Here is a 26,389-nt window from a genome sequence, read left to right on the forward strand (position 1 = left end):
GAACCCAGGAAAAGATGGGTCGCACTCACCAAAGGAAATCGTTTCAACAGAGTTTCTTCTTATTTCTTAGCGTTATGTTTCCATCGGTCACTCGGCAAGACAACAAAAAGCTGAATAATTTAACAGCGTGGTCCTGCCGTTGGAAACCGCACCGCCAGAGATCGCTGGTTAGCAGGGCAAACAGGACTACTATCGCCATATATATATATATATATATATATATATATATATATATATATATATATATATACAGACCTATATACAGACCTATATATACAGACCTATATTAGGGAAGCAGGGAACTCTGGGTAGTTCCAAAGTTTTAGTTGGAGAGCCGCTCCTTTATATAGAGCACCCTATAACACCAGATACCCTCTGAATCTGCTAACCTCAGATGTCTATTTTTCTAGCAGTTTTTAAGCATAGGATTAGCACAGTGCCATCCGCACCGAGATAGAAAGAGAGAAAGCCTTTTACCGCTCGGTGCAATACGCAGCAGAGTTTGGTTTACATGTGGGACACAAGCTGTGACTTTACACCTACATGTGGTCCACATGGAGCTGCGAGCCCAGTGCGTAAACAGCTACAAATAATGTCAAAAGCAGTTTCATATCCGGACCAAGGCACCACAAGGGCCTCTGTCATTCTGTGAGCTGAAAACATTGCCCAACCCTTGCATTTTATTACAGGAGATACAATGATAGTTATTAAATGCTGGAGTCTTTGGGATTACAGAATGGGCTAATATGAGAGAGAGGAAGAGGAAGAGGACAAATGTGTGAGACAGAAGGTAAACTAGTAACATTTCACACCAATCACTCACATCCTTCATTGTGACCAACTGCAAACATTTCAAGGACAACCCATTCCTTTGAGGGTGAAGTCAAGTCTGTCAGCAAATCAATTGCAGGTAAATAAAAAGAATAATAGAGGATGCGAGAGGACGGTGACATTGACGCGTCCTCTACTCAGAGTTTGTGCCCATGGTGCACAATAAAGCCAAAGGCCATTATCTAACAAAGGCGTTATAGGTTCAATTTCAGAGAAGAAAGACTTCACATCATAAAGAAACATGAGCGGGGAGCTGGACATCCTCCTTTTATGTGCTTCGATAATGCTGACCTTGCCTTGTGGCAGTGTTTCCCTGCTCCAGAGCCAGAACTTGCAAAAAGGCTGTTTTGTCTCTTACAAGTCTTTATTCCTCTGCATATTTCACAGCATAAGCACCGTTCAGAGGTAATTGTGTGGAAGGACCACTCTTTTGCGGCTTTGGAATCAGGAAATAATACAGGCAGAGAAATGGAACGATCCACATAAAAATCAGAAGCAACCTTTTGGCAGGAAGCCCTTTATTGTGTCTGACAACACAGCAATGCCCCTTTGAAACTGTGACAAAGATATGCTAATTAAGAGGAAATTAAATAACACATTTTCCTAACAGAATTTAAAATAACATTAAAAACACTGCCTTTGGGTCTGAATATGACATTTCTGACTCGTAAAGTGGATTTTGAAATAAGAACAAAGACTGAGTTTGCAAATTGCAGGGCTTTGTACTTAGGGCCTGAGTTAAGGTAACAAAGCCCTCTACGACCTAGGACCCAAATACCTCAACAAGCGCCTGACCTTTTACACCCCCACCCGCCAACTACGATCGTCCAATCAAGCCCTTGCCGCGATTCCGCGCATCCACAGATCCACCATGGGAGGAAGATCATTCTCCTACTTAGCGGCCAAAACCTGGAATTCTCTCCCCACCCACCTCCGCCTTACACAGAACCACCTCTCATTCAGAAAACAACTCAAAACTTGCCTATTTGACAAGTAACGAACACCCCCCCCCCCCCTCAAGCGGCTTGAAATCCTATGGGTGAGTAGTGAGCTATACAAATTCTGACTTGACTTGACTTGACTTGTCCTGCCCTTTGCAAGGAGGGGGAGGAGTCCTTACTACTCTCAGGGAGAAGGGTGGAGCCGACCCTGGTAGGATTTGAACCACCTGGAACAGAAGGTGGCCCTAAAACCTCCTAGACAGTGAAGGAACTCAAGCCTCCATCCAGGCACCACTGCCATCACCAAAAACATCTCCATGGCAACCTCACATCACTCGGTCCAGGCTCTGCTACGCGTGGTTTATCTATTGGTGTGCCCGGTGACCACCATGAAAGAACAGGGTAAGGAACTGAAGATTCATCGGGTCTGAACTGTCTCATTGGCTTGAGAAAAGGATAGAAATACTACCCGCATCGGCATCGTTGAAGGAACCTTTGGTGGAACGTGATCAGAATAGAAGTGAGAACCTATTCTGGAACCCCTAGAAGGAGGAGCAGTAGATGGGGGGGGGGGGGGGCGCGGTACCCAAGAGGTGGAAACCAGGAGTGCAAAGATGTTCACTTTGGGTTACTATGACTTACGTTGTTTGTAGAAGGCTTAGGTAGGATGGGAACTGGTCCGGAGACTTCTACAGAAAACCATGGGCATCAAACCCTAGTGGAAATGACACCGCACAACCTTCGAACCCTGCTAGGCTCATGGGCATTCTACTATTTGCTCTAGAACAGTCTCAGATTTGCCACTGGGCGGTTACTGGAGGTGACATGAGAGGAGACTGTAGTAAGAAAACATGGCTCCTAGTGACTTATCTACACCTGTTCCCGCCTCCATGATCATTGAGAGCAGGAGTAGCAAAGCCAGCACCATGGGCTCCAAGGAGTAACCATGAGTAGCACTAAGGAGGAACTCAGACGTAGGACCACGGAGTAACCCAGAGGTAGCAGCAAGGATTGACCCACAGGTAGCACCAAGGAGTAAACAGAGGTAGCACCAAGGAGTAAACAGAGGTAGCACCAAGGAGTAAACAGAGGTAGCACCAAGGAGTATCCCACAGGTAGCACCAAGGAGTAGCCCACAGGTAGCACCAAGGAGTAACCCAGAGGTAGCACCAAGGAGTAACCCAGAGGTAGCACCAAGGAGTAACCCAAAGGTAGCACCAAGGAGTAAACAGAGGCAGCACCAAGGAGTAAACAGAGGTAGCACCAAGGAGTATCCCACAGGTAGCACCAAGGAGTAGCCCACAGGTAGTACCAAGGAGTAACCCAGAGGTAGCACCAAGGAGTAACCCAGAGGTAGCACCAAGGAGTAAACAGAGGCAGCACCAAGGAGTAACCCAGAGGTAGCACCAAGGAGTCGCCCACAGGTAGCACCAAGGAGTAAACAGAGGTAGCACCAAGGAGTAAACAGAGGTAGCACCAAGGATTGACCCACAGGTAGCACGAAGGAGTAACCTAGAGGTAGCACCAAGGAGTAACCCAAAGATAGCTTCAAGGAGCAAACAGAGGTAGCACCAAGGATTGACCCACAGGTAGCACCAATGTGTAAACCGCAGGTAGCAGCTGCTACCTCTCTCTGCGCCTAATTGGAAACTTAGCAGGGGCCCAGCCCAGCAGCCCAGTCATGGCTAACTCCAAGCTGGGGGTAGAGGTTGTAGGTGTTGGTGCCTTCATTCACGTATGTGCATTCGTTCTGGGGATAGAAATATCATACAGTACGCTTACGTTTGCTGTGGAAGTTGTATGTGTGGATACTTTGGAGTACTTTAAAAATGACCTAGTGACATGCTCAAGGGTGCAGGGTATCGATCAGTGCAGTGGTCAGATGAGTACTGTTGAGTGCAGTGGAAGTACGGATGTGCCTACCTCCTGAGTGCAGTGTAAGTATGAGCGTCTACATCCAAGAGTGAAGCATGCCATGCAGTGCAGTGTAAGTACAAATGTTTCTTTCTCACGAGTGCTGCACACAGTTAAGTGCAGTGGAAGTATGAATGTCTGTATCTCCAGAGTGCAGTGGAAGTACAATTGTTCAATCAATCAACTTCGATTTGTAGAGTGCGGCTAATCAACCGTGATGGTGACGAGGCACTAGGATCAGTTGAAAAACAGAAGGAAAAAACAAGGAAAAAGCAATGAAAAAATTAAGGAAAAGGAAGGAGGCAAAACTCCAATAAAAGGGGGAAAAAGCAAGAAGAAAGCAGTAAAAACTAGGGTAAAGCAAGGAGAGAGCACTCAAAACGGGAAAAAAGCAAGGAGAAAGCAGTGAAAAAAGGGAAAAGCAAGGAGAAGGCTCTCAAAAAACAAGGGGAAAAGCTAGTAGAATGCAGTGAAGACAAGGGAAAAGCAAGGAGAAAACAGTGAAAATGAGGAAAACCAAGCAGAAAGCATTAAAAAATGGAGAAAAAAGCAGAGAAGAAAGAAGTAAGAGCGATGCAGTAACATGGGGAGAGCTTGGCCTGGCACCTGCTCAATGGGGTCGCACCGTGACCACGGCCTCCGTTATGTAGGTCCTGGGATGAGGGAGGCACTGGGAGCCAATGGGCAGGGCTAGGCGGGAAAAAACGGGCAGCAGGCAGGGGCGGCAATGAGGGAGAAAAGCAATTAACACAAGGGAAAAGCAAGGAGAAGCACTCAAAAAGCAAGGGGAAAAGCAAGGATAAAGCAGGGAAAACGACAAAAAGCAAGGAGAAGGCACTCAAAAAACAAGGGCAAAAGCAAGGATAAAGCAGTGAAAACGGGAAAAAGCAAGGAGAAGGCACTCAAAAAACAAGGGAAAAAGCAAGGATAAAGCAGTGAAAACGGGAAAAAGCAAGGAGAAGGCACTCAAAAAACAAGGGAAAAAGCAAGGATAAAGCAGTGAAAACGGGAAAAAGCAAGGAGAAGGCACTCAAAAAACAAGGGAAAAAGCAAGGATAAAGCAGTGAAAACGGGAAAAAGCAAGGAGAAGGCACTCAAAAAACAAGGGGAAAAGCAAGGATAAAGCAGGGAAAACGACAAAAAGCAAGGAGAAGGCACTCAAAAAACAAGGGGAAAAGCAAGGATAAAGCAGTGAAAACGGGAAAAAGCAAGGAGAAGGCACTCAAAAAACAAGGGAAAAAGCAAGGATAAAGCAGTGAAAACGGGAAAAAGCAAGGAGAAGGCACTCAAAAAACAAGGGAAAAAGCAAGGATAAAGCAGTGAAAACGGGAAAAAGCAAGGAGAAGGCACTCAAAAAACAAGGGGAAAAGCAAGGATAAAGCAGGGAAAACGACAAAAAGCAAGGAGAAGGCACTCAAAAAACAAGGGGAAAAGCAAGGATACAGCAGTGAAAACGGGAAAAAGCAAGGAGAAGGCACTCAAAAAACAAGGGAAAAAGCAAGGATAAAGCAGTGAAAACGGGAAAAAGCAAGGAGAAGGCACTCAAAAAACAAGGGGAAAAGCAAGGATAAAGCAGGAAAAATGACAAAAAGCAAGGAGAAGGCACTCAAAAAACAAGGGGAAAAGCAAGGATAAAGCAGTGAAAACGGGAAAAAAGCAAGGAGAACACAGGAGCAGGGGTGATGCAGCAGCACTGCGAGAGCTGGGCCTGGGGCCTGCTCAATGGGGTTGTGCTCAATTAGGTAGGTCCTGGGTGGAGAGAGGGGTGTTGGGAAGCAGCGGGCAGGGCTATGCGGGAGATGGGAAAACGGGCCGTAGAAAGGACCAGCAGTGAGAGAGAAACATTGAGAAAAGCAATGAAAACGATGGAAAAGCAAAGTGGAGGCACTCAAAAACGAGGGACAAAGCAAGGGGAAAGCAGTGAAAACAGGGAAAAAGCAAGGAGAAGACAAGAGCAAGAGCGAAGCAGCAGTACGCGGAGAGCTGGGCCTGAGTGTTTCCACCTCATGAGTGCAGCGTACCGTTGAGTGCAGTGGAAGTACGAGTGCCTGTATCTCATAAGTACCGCATACTGTTGAGTGCAGTGTGAGTGCGCGTGCAGGGCCTCCCTTACCTCTGCGGCATGGTGCTCTTCTGGATCTGCAGCGTGTCCAGCTCTTGCATGCTGCCCCGGCTGACGGACACAGTGGAGTTGGCCAGGCGGATGGCACGACGCTTGTTGCGCCGCGGGCAGCAGGATGTGCCGATGCCCTGGTGGGAGGAGATGGAGGTGCTGCGACTCGTCCGGTAGCCAATGGACTCTGCCATGCAGGCCTCGCTGTACGTCTGCTCGTCTGTGAACTCATGACACTATATACAAAGAGAGGGAGAGATACTCAGTACACTGTGTACCATGCACGCGCTGTCACCCCACATCACAACAAAGGGCGGCCATTTTGGATCAGTAAAATGTCAGTCATGGCGAAGCTTTGGTGGATTGGTTTGGGGTGGCAATGTAAGCTGAGTGGTGTATACCCTGATGCTCTGTGGTTTCAGTCCCACCTGTCTGAGGTTCCACAACTGAGATGTATTTTTGGGTTCTGTAATCTGGGAAAGAGGGGGCTTCTTTTGTTGAGCCCCTTCCAGGGGAAGAAAACCCACTTGCCGCCAATGTCGCGGTCTATTGCCAAGGGAATGACCAAGGCATCTCTGGTGGATTGGGTGCTGGGCATCCGTTCTGGCAGGAAGTGTGGGGGGTCCTAAGATCCCATCTAACCACCACCCTGAGAACTGCCAGGCAGATAAGCGTGTTGCCACCCATAGGTGTGCAGTCCTGGTGTGAAGGAACTTCCTGGTGAGTGTGCGCTTGGCCAGCTAATTGGGTATGTGATGCCTGCCCCCTTCTGTTCTTGGCCACATTATAAGGATTAAGTGAAACTTCTGTGGAGAGCATGTAGAATTAAATGTCACACGTGGGCCTCAGGGCAGATTTAGACCAGCAACAAAACACAGCGTCTGGCATGGCCTGTCAGCTTCTGTGGTTACAGCCCTGTGACAGCCTGAACATGTCAGATTTATTATAATATTGTGAGGGCCGCTATTGTCATATGTAGTCCAAAGTGATGTTCTGTACATGGTTTATTCCAGCAGCATTGCGGCAGCCTCAGGACTGGAGCCTGCCCTGGCTTTCCTCTTCACCCTGATGTGAATGTAACTGGGCTCCCTGGTCTGAGTGGAAAAGGCCGCCTTATAGGGTAACCACCACCCTCCTTGTCGTTACAGTGTTTCCAGTCCTGGACTTTTGTGTGGTAGACTGATGCATGCTGGGTGTCGTAGTCTTCTTTTGTTTCCATTCAACGAATTAGACCTGGAATCAGTGATGTATAGGAGAAAAGTTCAGGACTGGAGACAGAGACCATTATGGCTATAGAGTGAGGTGGCCACCTGCATCCATCGGAGCCTGTTAGGAGTAGAAAGGGGCCTGGGGAGCTGGAAGAGGAGGCTGAAGAAGCACTCCATACTCTACCCTGTGGAATGTGCTGCCCTCTTTAGGTCACCACTGACAACTGTGTATGCCAGACAGCCCTCTTCAGAGTACCAATGACCCCCTCCTGGTCCATACTGCTCTCTTCAGAGTATCAATGACCCCCTCCTGGTCCATACTGCCCTCTTCAGAGTACCAATGACCCCCTCCTGGTCCAGCCTGCCCTCTTCAGAGTACCAATGACCCCCTCCTGGTCCAGCCTGCCCTCTTCAGAGTACCAATGACCCCCTCCTGGTCCAGCCTGCCCTCTTAAGAGTACCAATGACCCCCTCCTGGTCCAGCCTGCCCTCTGCATAGTACCAATGATCCCTTCCTGGTCCAGACGGCCCTCTTCAGAGTACCAATGACCCCCTCTTGGTCCAGCCTGCCCTCTTCAGAGTACCAATGACCCCCTCCTGGTCTAGACTGCCCTCTTCAGAGTACCAATGACCCCCCTCCTGGATCATTCTGCCCTCTTTAGAGTACCAATGACCCCATCCTGGCCCAGATTGCCCTCTTCAGAGTACCAATGACCCCCTCCTGGTCTAGACTGCCCTCTTCAGAGTACCAATGACCCCCTCCTGATCCATACTGCCCTCTTCAGAGTAACAATGACCCCCTCCTGGTCCAGCTGCCCTCTTCAGAGTACCAATGACCCCCTCCTGGTCTAGACTGCCCTCTTCAGAGTACCAATGACCCCCTCCTGGTCTAGACTGCCCTCTTCAGAGTACCAATGACCCCCTCCTGGCCCAGATTACCCTCTTCAGAGTACCAATGACCCCCTCCTGGTCTAGACTGCCCTCTTCAGAGTACTAATTACCAATGACCCCCTCCTGGTCCAGACTGCCCTCTTCAGAGTACAATGACCCCCTCCTGATCCATACTGCCCTCTTCAGAGTACCAATGACCCCCTCCTGGTCCAGACTGCCCTCTTCAGAGTACCAATGATCCCCTCCTGGTCCATACTGCCCTCTTCAGAGTACCAATGACCCCCTCCTGGTCCAGACTGCCCTCTGCAGAGTACCAATGACCCCCTCCTGGATCATTCTGCCCTCTTTAGAGTACCAATGACCCCCTCCTGGTCCAGACTGCCCTCTTCAGAGTACCAATGACCCCCTCCTGGTCCAGACTGCCCTCTTCAGAGTACCAATGACCCCCCTCCTGGATCATTATGCCCTCTTTAGAGTACCAATGACCCCCTCCTGGCCCAGATTGCCCTCTTCAGAGTATCAATGACCCCCTCCTGGTCCAGACTGCCCTCTTCAGAGTACCAATGACCCCCTCCCGGTCCAGACTGCACTCTTCAGAGTACCAATGACCCCGCCTGGTCCATACTGCCCTCTTCAGAGTACCGATGACCCCCTCCTGGTCCAGACTGCCCTCTTCAGAGTACCAATGACCCCCTCCTGGTCCATACTGCCCTCTTAAGAGTACCAATGACCCCCCTCCTGGTCCATACTGCCATCTTAAAGGTACCAATGACCCCCCTCCTGGTCCCTACTGCCGTCTTTAGAGTACCAATGACCCCCTCCTGGTCCAGACTGCCCTCTTCAGAGTACCAATGACCCCCTCCTGGTCCAGGCTGCCCTCTTGAGAGTACCAATGACCCCATCCTGGTCCAGACTGCCCTCTTCAGAGTACCAATGACCCCCCTCCTGGTCCAAACTACTTTCTTAAGAGTACCAATGACCCCCCTCCAGCCCAGACTGCCCTCTTCAGAGTACCAATGCCCCCCCTCCTGGTCCAGCCTGCCCTCTTAAGAGTACCAATGACCCCACTCCTGTCCAGACCGCCCTCTTCAGAGTACCAATGACCCCCTCCTGGTCCATAGTGCTCTCTTCAGAGTACCAATGACCTCTCCTGGTCCAGGCGGCCCTCTTCAGAGTACCAATGGCCCCCCTCCTGGTCCAGGCTGCTCTGTTCAGAGTACCAATGACCCCTTCCTGGTTCATACTGCCCTATTGAGAGTACCAATGACCCCCCCTCCTGGTCCAAGCTGCTCTCTTCAGAGTACCAGTGACCCTCCTCCTGGTCCATACCGCCCTCTTCAGAGTACCAATGACCCCCCTCCTGGTCAATACTGCCCTCTTCAAAGTACCAATGACCCCCCTCCTGGTCCAGACTACCCTCTTCAGAGTACCAATGACCCCCTCCTGGTCCAGCTGCCCTCTTCAGAGTACCAATGACCTCTCCTGGTCCATACTGCCCTCTTCAGAGTACCAATGACCCCCTCCTGGTCCAGACTACCCTCTTCAGAGTACCAATGACCCCCTCCTGGTCCAGCTGCCCTCTTCAGAGTACCAATGACCTCTCCTGGTCCATACTGCTCTCTTCAGAGTACCAATGACCCCCTCCTGGTCTAGCTGCCCTCTTCAGAGTACCAATGACCTCTCCTGTTCCATACTGCCCTCTTCAGAGTACCAATGACCCCCTCCTGGTCCATACTGCCCTCTTCAGAGTACCAATGACCCCCTCCTGGTCCATACTGCCTTCTTCCGAGTACCAATGACCCCCCTCCTTGTCCATACTGCCCTCTTCAGAGTACCAATGACCCCCTCCTGGTCCATACTGCCCTCTTAAGAGTACCAATGACCCCCCTCCTGGTCCATACTGCCCTCTTCAGAGTACCAAAGACCACCTCCTTTTCCATACTACCCTCTTCAGAGTACCAATGACCCCTCTTGGTCCATACTGCCTTCTTCAGAGTACCAATGACCCCCCTCCTTGTCCATACTGCCCTCTTCAGAGTACCAATGACCCCCCTCCTGGTCCATACTGCCCTCTTCAGAGTACCAATGACCCCCTCCTGGTCCAGACTGCCCTCTTCAGAGTACCAATGACCCCCTCCTGGTCCAGCTGCCCTCTTCAGAGTACCAATGACCCCCTCCTGGTCCAGACTGCCCTCTTCAGAGTACCAATGACCCCCTCCTGGTCCAGACTGCCCTCTTCAGAGTACCAATGACCCCCTCCTGGTCCAGCTGCCCTCTTCAGAGTACCAATGACCCCCTGCTGGTCCAGACTTCCCTCTTCAGAGTACCAATGACCCCCCTCCTGGTCCATACTGCCCTCTTCAGAGTACCAATGACCCCCTCCTGGTCCATACTGCCCTCTTCAGAGTATCAATGACCCCCCTCCTGTCCAGACTGCCCTCTTCAGAGTATCAATGACCCCCCTCCTGTCCAGACTGCCCTCTTCAGAGTACCAATGACCCCACTCCTGGTCCATACTGCCCTCTTGATAGTACCAATGACCCCCTCCTGGTCCAGCTGCCCTCTTCAGAGTACCAATGACCCCTGCTGGTCCAGACTTCCCTTTTCAGAGTACCAATGACCCCCCTCCTGGTCCATACTGCCCGCTTCAGAGTACCAATGACCCCACTCCTGGTCCATACTGCCCTCTTCAGAGTACCAATGACCCCACTCCTGGTCCATACTGCCCTCTTGATAGTACCAATGACCCCCTCCTGGTCCAGCTGCCCTCTTCAGAGTACCAATGACCCCACTCCTGGTCCATACTGCCCTCTTCAGAGTACCACTGACCCCCCTCCTGGTCCATACTGCCCTCTTCAGAGTACCAATGACCCCCCTCCTGGTCTATACTGCCCTCTTCAGAGTACCAATGACTTCCCTCCTGGTCCATACTGCCTTCTTCAGAGTACCAATGACCCCCTCCTGGTCCAGCTGCCCTCTTCAGAGTACCAATGACCCCACTCCTGGTCCATACTGCCCTCTTCAGAGTACCAATGACCCCCTCCTGGTCCATACTGCCCTCTTCAGAGTACCAACGACCCCCTCCTGGTCCATACTGCCCTCTTCAGAGTACCAATGACCCCCTCCTGGTCCAGCTGCCCTCTTCAGAGTACCAATGACCCCCCTCCTGGTCCATACTGCCCTCTTCAGAGTACCAATGACCCCCTCCTGGTCCAGCTGCCCTCTTCAGAGTACCAATGACCCCCTCCTGGTCCATACTGCCCTCTTCAGAGTACCAATGACCCCCTCCTGGTCCATATTGCCCTCTTCAGAGTTCCAATGATGCCACCCTTGTGCTCAGGGCTGTTGGAGCACCCCGCCCGCCTGGTCCCCTTGCTGGAGACCCCCATGGAGCTTCGCTCACTCACCGTCGTCTTCTCCAGGCAGTGTAGCAGGTGATGGTGCTGCTGCTGGAAGGTGGAGCGGTTCTTTATACACAGGGCATGTGCTTCGGTCCCCTGCTCCTGGAGGGAAGAAGAACAAAGGGCACTGATTGCAACGCATGCCACCCAGGTACATGTCATAAACACTCAAAGGAAGTAGGGTGCATTGTGGGTGGTGCTTTCCCATCTAACATTTTAAAAGCAGGAAGTGTGGTGGCTGGTGAAAGGTTCTTCCCCAGACCTATTCAAGATAGGAGCCCAACACACAAGCAGGAGGCTGCTCAGACCTCTCAGACTCAGTACAATGTCATTCACTAGCTTTGCAGCCTCTATACTCCATACTTAAGTATCCTCCACTTGTGTGGTGGGGAAACACCACCATCTGATGGACACTTGAGGAAAGACACATCTGCGTTCCAAGATGAGGGACAAAGACACATGCACAGACCAGCCAGACCCGCTCATATCCTCACCCTTGTGTCTTAAGCTGCAGTTTCAATACACCTCTGGAAAATAACAATATGGTAACTGGAACGCTGGCGATGAAGGGGTGAGTTGTGACAAATGGAGGCGCTTGGGCTGAAGATAATGGATTTTAGTACGTGTATCTGCTTCTTTATTCGTACATCTACTCTCTCAGCCCCATCCCCATGTGAGGACTGGTTGAAAAGCAAGATGCAAAGGGAAGGATGGCAGCAAAGATGGCCAGCATTGCATGGGGAAGCATGTCTGGTAGGCCTGACTGCCTGCCTCGAAGACTGCCTCCGGGAGGGCATGGTTTCAAACCTTGTGGACGAGGGTAGGGGGCTGCGATGGACAGCTCTTTGAAGCACACATACGTCTGTAAAGGCACTGAATGTGTTGTGTTTCTGAGAGGTGAGTGTACATACCTTCTGTAGAGAGGCCCAGAACCAACTATCAAAGATACAATGGGTGCCTTTACAACATCCCTGCCTCAGTGATTCTCACCAAGGCTCACAAAGAGACCAGGTGACTTATATTATTTCATCTAGAAAATACCACAGTGCTTTTCTGACACCAGCATCATAGGTGCCTGTTGTGTGGCAGAGCTCTGGGAAGAAAGTAGGCAGCCGGATCTCCTGGCTGACATGAAAGTCTGACAGTGTCTGGGTAATGAATAAGGGGTAGATGTAAAATAGCGCCTTGTCCTGTTGGAATACAGACTGCTGCTGAGATACGGAGAGCCACTGCAGTTCACTCACTCACGGGGCAGGGGTGTTCCCAGCTGCCTTCCAGACATGAGCTTCAATTCCATTGTTTGTCACGTGACCAAGCAGGGTCTGCCACCAAGACTTAGAATCATGCTCATGTCCCTTCACATCTCCAGATGTGCAGGGTGACCTTAAAGAGGGAAACAGGTCTTGCAGGGCTTCACGAGGGCGCCTCGACACTCGCTGGCCATCGACAAAACTGTGTTACGGTTTTTCCTTGCTGTCCACCCTCCACTGCTTGGATGGGAGACAAGCTGCTGGGAGGCTGGGCCAGGACTCTGCTCTGGAAGATGTGTCCGGCTCTCATGGGACCACCGCCTTCCACGCACTCATGGTATTTCCTCTGGTTTTCATAGTGGGTTGGAGGCGTCTAGACGCATCCTATGGGGACAGGTGGGTGGGTGCCCCAAAGAAGCGAGAACATGCAATGAGGGACCCTGAAGTACCCTGAAGGGAGGCAACAAAGAATCAGCAACTGCAGGAAAGTTACTCCAAAGTCCACTTTCTCATCTGAGGATTTGTCAGTAGGCCAAATTCGATGGCACAAAAAGAGCGCAGCTAGAAACGCAAGGGCGCTCCATCCTCTGCTACTAGTTCTGCTCTGTGTTTGTGCTGCAATGTGCTTTGAAGCTGCCAAGCTGTGCCCCCATCATTGGGCTGGTGATTGGAAATACCTATGGATTTACCCCAGGCCTCTGCTCTTCACCGTCTGCCCCTCCGCAGCTCTATACGTCTCTTTAATGCCCCCAACTCCTAGTGTAACTGGGTGCAGCATAACACAATCTGGAATGTGGCATCCGGTTCAATGGAACATGCCACAGAGGAAGGACTCAGAACATTAACGTAAAGCCTGTGGCTAAAGCAATCAGCTCAGTGTTTTGGTGCCGTGCACACCTTCGCGGCCACTCCAGACGCACATCCTGTCGCGTGGTCCCCAAAGCTGCCACAGGATGCAGCAAAGACCACAGCTGTGGATGCTTCTACGTGGAGTAAACATGGCCATTCATCATCTAACCCTGCCTGCCTAAAGCAGAGAGATAGCAAAGAATGCCCTCCCCAAGCCATCAACCTTGGAGTAACATCTGTACACTGCATGTAGGGGGGCCCCGGGGGCTCCCTGACTAGACCAAGGCCATGAAGGACCCCCAGCGAGCCCTTGACTCATGCGCAGGAGCACTATCCAAGCCCACAAGCGTCATGGATGTAAGAAATGCAGCTGAATCGCTTCTGCACACACTGAAGACAACCTTTTCATCACACCACAGGGGGAGAGTGCCCATGATTCTGACCAGCCTGGGCGTTGGCAATGCTGGCGACCCAAACTCCCTCAGATACAGCTGAGGACAGCCGGAGAATACAGAACATGGCTCCTCGGCTCCTCTGTGGACTCCCCTCACGGTCATGTGTTTGACGCCCAGCTCTCTCTACTGGTTCCCATCAAGCAGTGCATTCATTCAGAGTGTTATGTTTTGCTCAGAAGGTCTTTTATTGAAACAGACCAACGTTCCTGCCTGAGACCGCCCCTCCCCGTGCCCTGATGAGATCTTTAGACCTGGCTCATTGCATCTGTGAAAAATGGCATCCTTCCCTCTCACAACCGGAACGAGGCCTGCATAGGAAGCCGCAGTGCAAGCTTCTCTCTCACAACCAGACAAGTCCTGCATAGGAAGGCGCAGTGCAAGGTTCCCTCTCACAACCAGAACAAGTACTGCATAGAAAGCAGCAGTGCAAGCTTCCCTCTCACAACCGGAACGAGGCCTGGATATAAAGCAGCAGTGCAAGCTTCTCTCTCACAACCGGAAAGGGGCCTGCATAGGAAGCCGCAGTGCAAGCTTCTCTCTCACAACCAGACAAGTCCTGCATAGGAAGCCGCAGTGCAAGGTTCCCTCTCACAACCAGAACGAGTACTGCATAGAAAGCAGCAGTGGAAGCTTCCCTCTCACAACCAGAATGAACTCCACATAGAAAGCAGCAGTGCAAGCTTCCCTCTCACAACCGGAACGAGGCCTGGGTAGAAAGCAGCAGTGCAAGCTTCCCTCTCACAACCAGAACGAGGCCTGCATAGAAACCAGCAGTGGAAGCTTCCCTCTCACAACCGGAACGAGTACTGCAGAGAAACCAGCAGTGCAAGCTTCCCTGCACGTACACAGTAGGCAGCAGCAGTACAAGCTTCATTCACACAGAACAGGTACAGAGTAGGCAGCAGCAGTGTAAGATATTCTTATACGCAGAACAGGTACAGCACAGGCATCAGAAGTGCAAGCTTCCTTCACACAGAAAAGGTACAGCACAGGCATCAGCAGCGCAAGCTTCCTTCACACAGAAAAGGTACAGCACAGGCATCAGCAGTGCAAGCTTCCTTCACACAGAAAAGGTACAGCACAGGCATCAGCAGTGAAAGCTTCCTTCACACAGAAAAGGTACAGCACAGGCATCAGCAGCGCAAGCTTCCGTCACACAGAAAAGGTACAGCACAGGCATCAGCAGTGCAAGCTTCCTTCACACAGAAAAGGTACAGCACAGGCATCAGCAGCGCAAGCTTCCGTCACACAGAAAAGGTACAGCACAGGCATCAGCAGCGCAAGCTTCCTTCACACAGAAAAGGTACAGCACAGGCATCAGCAGTGCAAGCTTCCTTCACACATAAAAGGTACAGCACAGGCATCAGCAGTGCAAGCTTCCTTCACACAGAAAAGGTACAGCACAGGCATCAGCAGTGCAAGCTCCCTTCACACAGAAAAGGTAAAGTACAGGCATCAGCAGTGCAAGCTTCCTTCACACAGAAAAGGTAAAGTACAGGCAGCAGCACTGCAAGCTTCCTTCACACAGAAAAGGTACAGCACAGGCATCAGCAGTGCAAGCTTCCTTCACATAGAAAAGGTACAGCACAGGCATCAGCAGTGAAAGCTTCCTTCACACAGAAAAGGTACAGCACAGGCATCAGCAGCGCAAGCTTCCTTCACACAGAAAAGGTACAGCACAGGCATCAGCAGTGAAAGCTTCCTTCACACAGAAAAGGTACAGCACAGGCATCAGCAGCGCAAGCTTCCTTCACACAGAAAAGGTACAGCACAGGCATCAGCAGTGCAAGCTTCCTTCACACAGAAAAGGTACAGCACAGGCATCAGCAGCGCACGCTTCCTTCACACAGAAAAGGTACAGCACAGGCATCAGCAGTGCAAGCTTCCTTCACACATAAAAGGTACAGCACAGGCATCAGCAGTGCAAGCTTCCTTCACATAAAAAAGGTACAGCACAGGCATCAGCAGTGCAAGCTCCCTTCACACAGAAAAGGTAAAGTACAGGCATCAGCAGTGCAAGCTTCCTTCACACAGAAAAGGTAAAGTACAGGCAGCAGCACTGCAAGCTTCCTTCACACAGAAAAGGTACAGCACAGGCATCAGCAGTGCAAGCTTCCTTCACACAGAAAAGGTAAAGTACAGGCAGCAGCAGTGCAAGCTTCCTTCACACAGAAAAGGTACAGCACAGGCATCAGCAGTGCAAGCTTCCTTCACACAGAAAAGGTAAAGTACAGGCAGCAGCAGTGCAAGCTTCCTTCACACAGAAAAGGTACAGCACAGGCATCAGCAGTGCAAGCTTCCTTCACACAGAAAAGGTAAAGTACAGGCAGCAGCAGTGCAAGCTTCCCTCAAACCCAGCACACGCACAGAATGAGCTGTAGTAGCATTTCTTCTCCTCTGTGGAGAGTATAGAGCCACACGGATCTTTCCTTTATTTCTATGAAGCGGAACCTCCATAGCTCACCTTTCTGACTCACAGGCGGGGTTCTATTGCTCGGGGGATTTCCTACAACCATTGTCTCTGAAACAACTCGACCATACGGATGGGAAAGGCTTGGTCTGAGTAAAATACAAATCAGGTGCCTCACATGTTGTAAATGCTCCCAGACCACTCCCAGTCTTTTAAATAATCCAGTCTGAGAATAGAAAGCACCACAGTGTCCAGGCACCTTTGGCCACTAGGGTGACATGGTTAAGGACTGGGCATGTAGGGCCCTTTCAAAGTGCTGCTTCAACAGCTTATGCTGACCTCCACTCGCTCCAAGATCCATGGTGCCCCTGATCTCTCCGACAAGTAACATTTGCAGTTCATGATACACGTTCTGACTCATCTCTCTGAGAAACAACCTTCATAGTTTTCCTACTAGAAACGTTTGTTTGTGACAGCATTTTAATGAGCATGATTTTAGTGATAAATGTAGCACTGGTCCAAATGTCACTTGTGTTCCCTCGTGCCCTCTTACCTCCACCCTCAGACCTGTGCCAGGGCTCGTGTTCCCTCGTGCCCTCTTACCTCCACCCTCAGACCTGTGCCCGGGGCTCATGTTCCCTCGTGCCCTCTTACCTCCAGCCTCATACCTGTGCCCAGGGCTCGTGCTCCCTCGTGCCCTCTTACCTCCACCCTCAGACCTGTGCCCAGGGCTCGTGCTCCCTCGTGCCCTCTTACCTCCACCCTCAGACCTGTGCCCAGGGCTCGTGTTCCCTCGTGCCCTCTTACCTCCAGCCTCATACCTGTGCCCGGGGCTCGTGTTCCCTCGTGCCCTCTTACCTCCAGCCTCATACCTGTGCCCAGGGCTCGTGTTCCCTCGTGCCCTCTTACCTCCACCCTCATACCTGTGCCCAGGGCTCGTGTTCCCTCGTGCCCTCTTACCTCCAGCCTCATACCTGTGCCCAGGGCTCGTGTTCCCTCGTGCCCTCCGATCTCCACCCTCAGACCTGTGCCCGGCTTGTGTTCCCTCACCCCGTGCCCCTCTTACCTCCAAGCCCCCGTCGTGCTTGTACTGCAGGAAGGCATTGGTGGTGCCGCTCTTGGCCAGTCTGATCCGTGCCAGCCGGACTTTCTGCAAGAGAGAGAGAAGCAGGGTCAGCGAGATCGAAGCAGAACAAGGCAACAGGCAAAGAAACAGAGGCCGGAGCTGGGTGCCACCCCTCGCTTCACCGTCCTGGGTTATGAATGAATGAATGAATGGGGGATTTATAAAGCGCATTGCTACTTCAAAGAGTGTCCCCGCATGAGGGGCGGTTGCGGGGATGGATAGAGTCTGATTAATGGTAAGTTACTTACCTGTAACGCCGGCTCTCCACGGGGGAATCCTCAGACTCACAGGTTTATATCATTACCAGCTTCTGGGATGACCATGAGCGAATATTGTGCACATAGCATGCACTGCCACGGTTAGCGTGTGCACACAAGAGAACAACAGCGATTGTGTGCATATAAGAAACCCCAGTAAGTGCTCCGAGGACCTCAGTGCCTCAGTGGTGCTGGAACAATTTTCCGAGTGGGGGTGCTGCCTTTTGAGTTACTGCAAAAACAACAAGTGATGGACCGAATGTGGATCAATGTCACACATTCCCCCAGTCAAAAGATCTGGGCCCAAATCCATCGTTTTTTTGCACTCCACACCACCCTGGGTTAGACAATGGCGATATGCAAATCAGCTCTGACCCTGTTGCCCCATGGGAACAGTCCAGTCCGAACTACAAAAGCCATGTCCTTCCCAGAACGGAATCAAGCATCCGAGGACCGGACCGGTTTCGAGGTAACACCTCTCATCAGCCCGGCTAGCTTGACTCCAAGTGGTGTGGAGTGCCTGGGACCCACGTCTGGGCATCCCCAGCGCACTTAGGGCGGCAATTGCAAAAACAACAAGTGATGGACCGAATGTGGATCAATGTCACACATTCCCCCAGTCAAAAGATCTGGGCCCAAATCCATCGTTTTTTTGCACTCCACACCACCCTGGGTTAGACAATGGCGATATGCAAATCAGCTCTGACCCTGTTGCCCCATGGGAACAGTCCAGTCCGAACTACAAAAGCCATGTCCTTCCCAGAACGGAATCAAGCATCCGAGGACCGGACCGGTTTCGAGGTAACACCTCTCATCAGCCCGGCTAGCTTGACTCCAAGTGGTGTGGAGTGCCTGGGACCCACGTCTGGGCATCCCCAGCGCACTTAGGGCGGCAATTGCAAAAACAACAAGTGATGGACCGAATGTGGATCAATGTCACACATTCCCCCAGTCAAAAGATCTGGGCCCAAATCCATCGTTTTTTTGCACTCCACACCACCCTGGGTTAGACAATGGCGATATGCAAATCAGCTCTGACCCTGTTGCCCCATGGGAACAGTCCAGTCCGAACTACAAAAGCCATGTCCTTCCCAGAACGGAATCAAGCATCCGAGGACCGGACCGGTTTCGAGGTAACACCTCTCATCAGCCCGGCTAGCTTGACTCCAAGTGGTGTGGAGTGCCTGGGACCCACGTCTGGGCATCCCCAGCGCACTTAGGGCGGCAATTGCAAAAACAACAAGTGATGGACCGAATGTGGATCAATGTCACACATTCCCCCAGTCAAAAGATCTGGGCCCAAATCCATCGTTTTTTTGCACTCCACACCACCCTGGGTTAGACAATGGCGATATGCAAATCAGCTCTGACCCTGTTGCCCCATGGGAACAGTCCAGTCCGAACTACAAAAGCCATGTCCTTCCCAGAACGGAATCAAGCATCCGAGGACCGGACCGGTTTCGAGGTAACACCTCTCATCAGCCCGGCTAGCTTGACTCCAAGTGGTGTGGAGTGCCTGGGACCCACGTCTGGGCATCCCCAGCGCACTTAGGGCGGCAATTGCAAAAAAAACAAGTGATGGACCGAATGTGGATCAATGTCACACATTCCCCCAGTCAAAAGATCTGGGCCCAAATCCATCGTTTTTTTGCACTCCACACCACCCTGGGTTAGACAATGGCGATATGCAAATCAGCTCTGACCCTGTTGCCCCATGGGAACAGTCCAGTCCGAACTACAAAAGCCATGTCCTTCCCAGAACGGAATCAAGCATCCGAGGACCGGACCGGTTTCGAGGTAACACCTCTCATCAGCCCGGCTAGCTTGACTCCAAGTGGTGTGGAGTGCCTGGGACCCACGTCTGGGCATCCCCAGCGCACTTAGGGCGGCAATTGCAAAAACAACAAGTGATGGACCGAATGTGGATCAATGTCACACATTCCCCCAGTCAAAAGATCTGGGCCCAAATCCATCGTTTTTTTGCACTCCACACCACCCTGGGTTAGACAATGGCGATATGCAAATCAGCTCTGACCCTGTTGCCCCATGGGAACAGTCCAGTCCGAACTACAAAAGCCATGTCCTTCCCAGAACGGAATCAAGCATCCGAGGACCGGACCGGTTTCGAGGTAACACCTCTCATCAGCCCGGCTAGCTTGACTCCAAGTGGTGTGGAGTGCCTGGGACCCACGTCTGGGCATCCCCAGCGCACTTAGGGCGGCAATTGCAAAAACAACAAGTGATGGACCGAATGTGGATCAATGTCACACATTCCCCCAGTCAAAAGATCTGGGCCCAAATCCATCGTTTTTTTGCACTCCACACCACCCTGGGTTAGACAATGGCGATATGCAAATCAGCTCTGACCCTGTTGCCCCATGGGAACAGTCCAGTCCGAACTACAAAAGCCATGTCCTTCCCAGAACGGAATCAAGCATCCGAGGACCGGACCGGTTTCGAGGTAACACCTCTCATCAGCCCGGCTAGCTTGACTCCAAGTGGTGTGGAGTGCCTGGGACCCACGTCTGGGCATCCCCAGCGCACTTGGGGCGGCAATTGCAAAAACAACAAGTGATGGACCGAATGTGGATCAATGTCACACATTCCCCCATTGTCTAACCCAGGGTGGTGTGGAGTGCAAAAAAACGATGGATATGGGCCCAGATCTTTGGACTGGGGTGAATGTGTGACATTGATCCACATTCTGTCCATCACCTGTTTTGTTTGCAAATTCCGCCCTAAGTGCGCTGGGGATGCCCAGACGTGGGTCCCAGGCACTCCACACCACTGGAGTCAAGCTAGCCGGGCTGATGAGAGGTGTTACCTCGAAACCGGTCCGGTCCTCGGATGCTTGATTCCGTTCTGGGAAGGACATGGCTTTTGTAGTTCGGACTGGACTGTTCCCATGGGGCACAGGGTCAGAGCTGATTTGCATATCGCCATTGTCTAACCCAGGGTGGTGTGGAGTGCAAAAAAACGATGGATATGGGCCCAGATCTTTGGACTGGGGTGAATGTGTGACATTGATCCACATTCTGTCCATCACCTGTTTTGTTTGCAAATTCCGCCCTAAGTGCGCTGGGGATGCCCAGACGTGGGTCCCAGGCACTCCACACCACTGGAGTCAAGCTAGCCGGGCTGATGAGAGGTGTTACCTCGAAACCGGTCCGGTCCTCGGATGCTTGATTCCGTTCTGGGAAGGACATGGCTTTTGTAGTTCGGACTGGACTGTTCCCATGGGGCACAGGGTCAGAGCTGATTTGCATATCGCCATTGTCTAACCCAGGGTGGTGTGGAGTGCAAAAAAACGATGGATATGGGCCCAGATCTTTGGACTGGGGTGAATGTGTGACATTGATCCACATTCTGTCCATCACCTGTTTTGTTTGCAAATTCCGCCCTAAGTGCGCTGGGGATGCCCAGACGTGGGTCCCAGGCACTCCACACCACTGGAGTCAAGCTAGCCGGGCTGATGAGAGGTGTTACCTCGAAACCGGTCCGGTCCTCGGATGCTTGATTCCGTTCTGGGAAGGACATGGCTTTTGTAGTTCGGACTGGACTGTTCCCATGGGGCACAGGGTCAGAGCTGATTTGCATATCGCCATTGTCTAACCCAGGGTGGTGTGGAGTGCAAAAAAACGATGGATATGGGCCCAGATCTTTGGACTGGGGTGAATGTGTGACATTGATCCACATTCTGTCCATCACCTGTTTTGTTTGCAAATTCCGCCCTAAGTGCGCTGGGGATGCCCAGACGTGGGTCCCAGGCACTCCACACCACTGGAGTCAAGCTAGCCGGGCTGATGAGAGGTGTTACCTCGAAACCGGTCCGGTCCTCGGATGCTTGATTCCGTTCTGGGAAGGACATGGCTTTTGTAGTTCGGACTGGACTGTTCCCATGGGGCACAGGGTCAGAGCTGATTTGCATATCGCCATTGTCTAACCCAGGGTGGTGTGGAGTGCAAAAAAACGATGGATATGGGCCCAGATCTTTGGACTGGGGTGAATGTGTGACATTGATCCACATTCTGTCCATCACCTGTTTTGTTTGCAAATTCCGCCCTAAGTGCGCTGGGGATGCCCAGACGTGGGTCCCAGGCACTCCACACCACTGGAGTCAAGCTAGCCGGGCTGATGAGAGGTGTTACCTCGAAACCGGTCCGGTCCTCGGATGCTTGATTCCGTTCTGGGAAGGACATGGCTTTTGTAGTTCGGACTGGACTGTTCCCATGGGGCACAGGGTCAGAGCTGATTTGCATATCGCCATTGTCTAACCCAGGGTGGTGTGGAGTGCAAAAAAACGATGGATATGGGCCCAGATCTTTGGACTGGGGTGAATGTGTGACATTGATCCACATTCTGTCCATCACCTGTTTTGTTTGCAAATTCCGCCCTAAGTGCGCTGGGGATGCCCAGACGTGGGTCCCAGGCACTCCACACCACTGGAGTCAAGCTAGCCGGGCTGATGAGAGGTGTTACCTCGAAACCGGTCCGGTCCTCGGATGCTTGATTCCGTTCTGGGAAGGACATGGCTTTTGTAGTTCGGACTGGACTGTTCCCATGGGGCACAGGGTCAGAGCTGATTTGCATATCGCCATTGTCTAACCCAGGGTGGTGTGGAGTGCAAAAAAACGATGGATATGGGCCCAGATCTTTGGACTGGGGTGAATGTGTGACATTGATCCACATTCTGTCCATCACCTGTTTTGTTTGCAAATTCCGCCCTAAGTGCGCTGGGGATGCCCAGACGTGGGTCCCAGGCACTCCACACCACTGGAGTCAAGCTAGCCGGGCTGATGAGAGGTGTTACCTCGAAACCGGTCCGGTCCTCGGATGCTTGATTCCGTTCTGGGAAGGACATGGCTTTTGTAGTTCGGACTGGACTGTTCCCATGGGGCACAGGGTCAGAGCTGATTTGCATATCGCCATTGTCTAACCCAGGGTGGTGTGGAGTGCAAAAAAATGATGGATATGGGCCCAGATCTTTGGACTGGGGTGAATGTGTGACATTGATCCACATTCTGTCCATCACCTGTTTTGTTTGCAAATTCCGCCCTAAGTGCGCTGGGGATGCCCAGACGTGGGTCCCAGGCACTCCACACCACTGGAGTCAAGCTAGCCGGGCTGATGAGAGGTGTTACCTCGAAACCGGTCCGGTCCTCGGATGCTTGATTCCGTTCTGGGAAGGACATGGCTTTTGTAGTTCGGACTGGACTGTTCCCATGGGGCACAGGGTCAGAGCTGATTTGCATATCGCCATTGTCTAACCCAGGGTGGTGTGGAGTGCAAAAAAACGATGGATATGGGCCCAGATCTTTGGACTGGGGTGAATGTGTGACATTGATCCACATTCTGTCCATCACCTGTTTTGTTTGCAAATTCCGCCCTAAGTGCGCTGGGGATGCCCAGACGTGGGTCCCAGGCACTCCACACCACTGGAGTCAAGCTAGCCGGGCTGATGAGAGGTGTTACCTCGAAACCGGTCCGGTCCTCGGATGCTTGATTCCGTTCTGGGAAGGACATGGCTTTTGTAGTTCGGACTGGACTGTTCCCATGGGGCACAGGGTCAGAGCTGATTTGCATATCGCCATTGTCTAACCCAGGGTGGTGTGGAGTGCAAAAAAACGATGGATATGGGCCCAGATCTTTGGACTGGGGTGAATGTGTGACATTGATCCACATTCTGTCCATCACCTGTTTTGTTTGCAAATTCCGCCCTAAGTGCGCTGGGGATGCCCAGACGTGGGTCCCAGGCACTCCACACCACTGGAGTCAAGCTAGCCGGGCTGATGAGAGGTGTTACCTCGAAACCGGTCCGGTCCTCGGATGCTTGATTCCGTTCTGGGAAGGACATGGCTTTTGTAGTTCGGACTGGACTGTTCCCATGGGGCACAGGGTCAGAGCTGATTTGCATATCGCCATTGTCTAACCCAGGGTGGTGTGGAGTGCAAAAAAAACGATGGATATGGGCCCAGATCTTTGGACTGGGGTGAATGTGTGACATTGATCCACATTCTGTCCATCACCTGTTTTGTTTGCAAATTCCGCCCTAAGTGCGCTGGGGATGCCCAGACGTGGGTCCCAGGCACTCCACACCACTGGAGTCAAGCTAGCCGGGCTGATGAGAGGTGTTACCTCGAAACCGGTCCGGTCCTCGGATGCTTGATTCCGTTCTGGGAAGGACATGGCTTTTGTAGTTCGGACTGGACTGTTCCCATGGGGCACAGGGTCAGAGCTGATTTGCATATCGCCATAGTCTAACCCAGGGTGGTGTGGAGTGCAAAAAAACGATGGATATGGGCCCAGATCTTTGGACTGGGGTGAATGTGTGACATTGATCCACATTCTGTCCATCACCTGTTTTGTTTGCAAATTCCGCCCTAAGTGCGCTGGGGATGCCCAGACGTGGGTGCCAGGCACTCCACACCACTGGAGTCAAGCTAGCCGGGCTGATGAGAGGTGTTACCTCGAAACCGGTCCGGTCCTCGGATGCTTGATTCCGTTCTGGGAAGGACATGGCTTTTGTAGTTCGGACTGGACTGTTCCCATGGGGCACAGGGTCAGAGCTGATTTGCATATCGCCATTGTCTAACCCAGGGTGGTGTGTAGTGCAAAAAAACGATGGATATGGGCCCAGATCTTTGGACTGGGGTGAATGTGTGACATTGATCCACATTCTGTCCATCACCTGTTTTGTTTGCAAATTCCGCCCTAAGTGCGCTGGGGATGCCCAGACATGGGTCCCAGGCACTCCACACCACTGGAGTCAAGCTAGCCGGGCTGATGAGAGGTGTTACCTCGAAACCGGTCCGGTCCTCGGATGCTTGATTCCGTTCTGGGAAGGACATGGCTTTTGTAGTTCGGACTGGACTGTTCCCATGGGGCACAGGGTCAGAGCTGATTTGCATATCGCCATTGTCTAACCCAGGGTGGTGTGGAGTGCAAAAAAACGATGGATATGGGCCCAGATCTTTGGACTGGGGTGAATGTGTGACATTGATCCACATTCTGTCCATCACCTGTTTTGTTTGCAAATTCCGCCCTAAGTGCGCTGGGGATGCCCAGACGTGGGTCCCAGGCACTCCACACCACTGGAGTCAAGCTAGCCGGGCTGATGAGAGGTGTTACCTCGAAACCGGTCCGGTCCTCGGATGCTTGATTCCGTTCTGGGAAGGACATGGCTTTTGTAGTTCGGACTGGACTGTTCCCATGGGGCACAGGGTCAGAGCTGATTTGCATATCGCCATTGTCTAACCCAGGGTGGTGTGGAGTGCAAAAAAACGATGGATATGGGCCCAGATCTTTGGACTGGGGTGAATGTGTGACATTGATCCACATTCTGTCCATCACCTGTTTTGTTTGCAAATTCCGCCCTAAGTGCGCTGGGGATGCCCAGACGTGGGTCCCAGGCACTCCACACCACTGGAGTCAAGCTAGCCGGGCTGATGAGAGGTGTTACCTCGAAACCGGTCCGGTCCTCGGATGCTTGATTCCGTTCTGGGAAGGACATGGCTTTTGTAGTTCGGACTGGACTGTTCCCATGGGGCACAGGGTCAGAGCTGATTTGCATATCGCCATTGTCTAACCCAGGGTGGTGTGGAGTGCAAAAAAACGATGGATATGGGCCCAGATCTTTGGACTGGGGTGAATGTGTGACATTGATCCACATTCTGTCCATCACCTGTTTTGTTTGCAAATTCCGCCCTAAGTGCGCTGGGGATGCCCAGACGTGGGTCCCAGGCACTCCACACCACTGGAGTCAAGCTAGCCGGGCTGATGAGAGGTGTTACCTCGAAACCGGTCCAGTCCTCGGATGCTTGATTCCGTTCTGGGAAGGACATGGCTTTTGTAGTTCGGACTGGACTGTTCCCATGGGGCACAGGGTCAGAGCTGATTTGCATATCGCCATTGTCTAACCCAGGGTGGTGTGGAGTGCAAAAAAACGATGGATATGGGCCCAGATCTTTGGACTGGGGTGAATGTGTGACATTGATCCACATTCTGTCCATCACCTGTTTTGTTTGCAAATTCCGCCCTAAGTGCGCTGGGGATGCCCAGACGTGGGTCCCAGGCACTCCACACCACTGGAGTCAAGCTAGCCGGGCTGATGAGAGGTGTTACCTCGAAACCGGTCCGGTCCTCGGATGCTTGATTCCGTTCTGGGAAGGACATGGCTTTTGTAGTTCGGACTGGACTGTTCCCATGGGGCACAGGGTCAGAGCTGATTTGCATATCGCCATTGTCTAACCCAGGGTGGTGTGGAGTGCAAAAAAACGATGGATATGGGCCCAGATCTTTGGACTGGGGTGAATGTGTGACATTGATCCACATTCTGTCCATCACCTGTTTTGTTTGCAAATTCCGCCCTAAGTGCGCTGGGGATGCCCAGACGTGGGTCCCAGGCACTCCACACCACTGGAGTCAAGCTAGCCGGGCTGATGAGAGGTGTTACCTCGAAACCGGTCCGGTCCTCGGATGCTTGATTCCGTTCTGGGAAGGACATGGCTTTTGTAGTTCGGACTGGACTGTTCCCATGGGGCACAGGGTCAGAGCTGATTTGCATATCGCCATTGTCTAACCCAGGGTGGTGTGGAGTGCAAAAAAACGATGGATATGGGCCCAGATCTTTGGACTGGGGTGAATGTGTGACATTGATCCACATTCTGTCCATCACCTGTTTTGTTTGCAAATTCCGCCCTAAGTGCGCTGGGGATGCCCAGACGTGGGTCCCAGGCACTCCACA

The 26,389-nt window shown here is 52.0% G+C and overlaps 1 protein-coding gene across 1 annotated transcript in view; it reads right to left on the reverse strand.

The window, feature by feature from the left end:
- Window positions 1-26,389, reverse strand: part of KCND1 (potassium voltage-gated channel subfamily D member 1) — an 84,455-nt gene that overhangs the window by 23,024 nt on the left and 35,042 nt on the right. Inside the window, exons 2-4 of the mRNA XM_086940301.1 lie at window positions 17,330-17,413; window positions 11,306-11,401; window positions 5,800-6,035 (exon numbers count right to left, since the gene is read on the reverse strand). Coding sequence (XP_086796427.1) covers window positions 5,800-6,035; window positions 11,306-11,401; window positions 17,330-17,413 — 416 coding nt within the window. The remainder of the gene's footprint in view (window positions 1-5,799; window positions 6,036-11,305; window positions 11,402-17,329; window positions 17,414-26,389) is intronic.

Source organism: Lissotriton vulgaris, chromosome 10, assembly GCF_964263255.1.
Source record: "Lissotriton vulgaris chromosome 10, aLisVul1.2, whole genome shotgun sequence".
NCBI lineage: Eukaryota > Metazoa > Chordata > Amphibia > Caudata > Salamandridae > Lissotriton > Lissotriton vulgaris.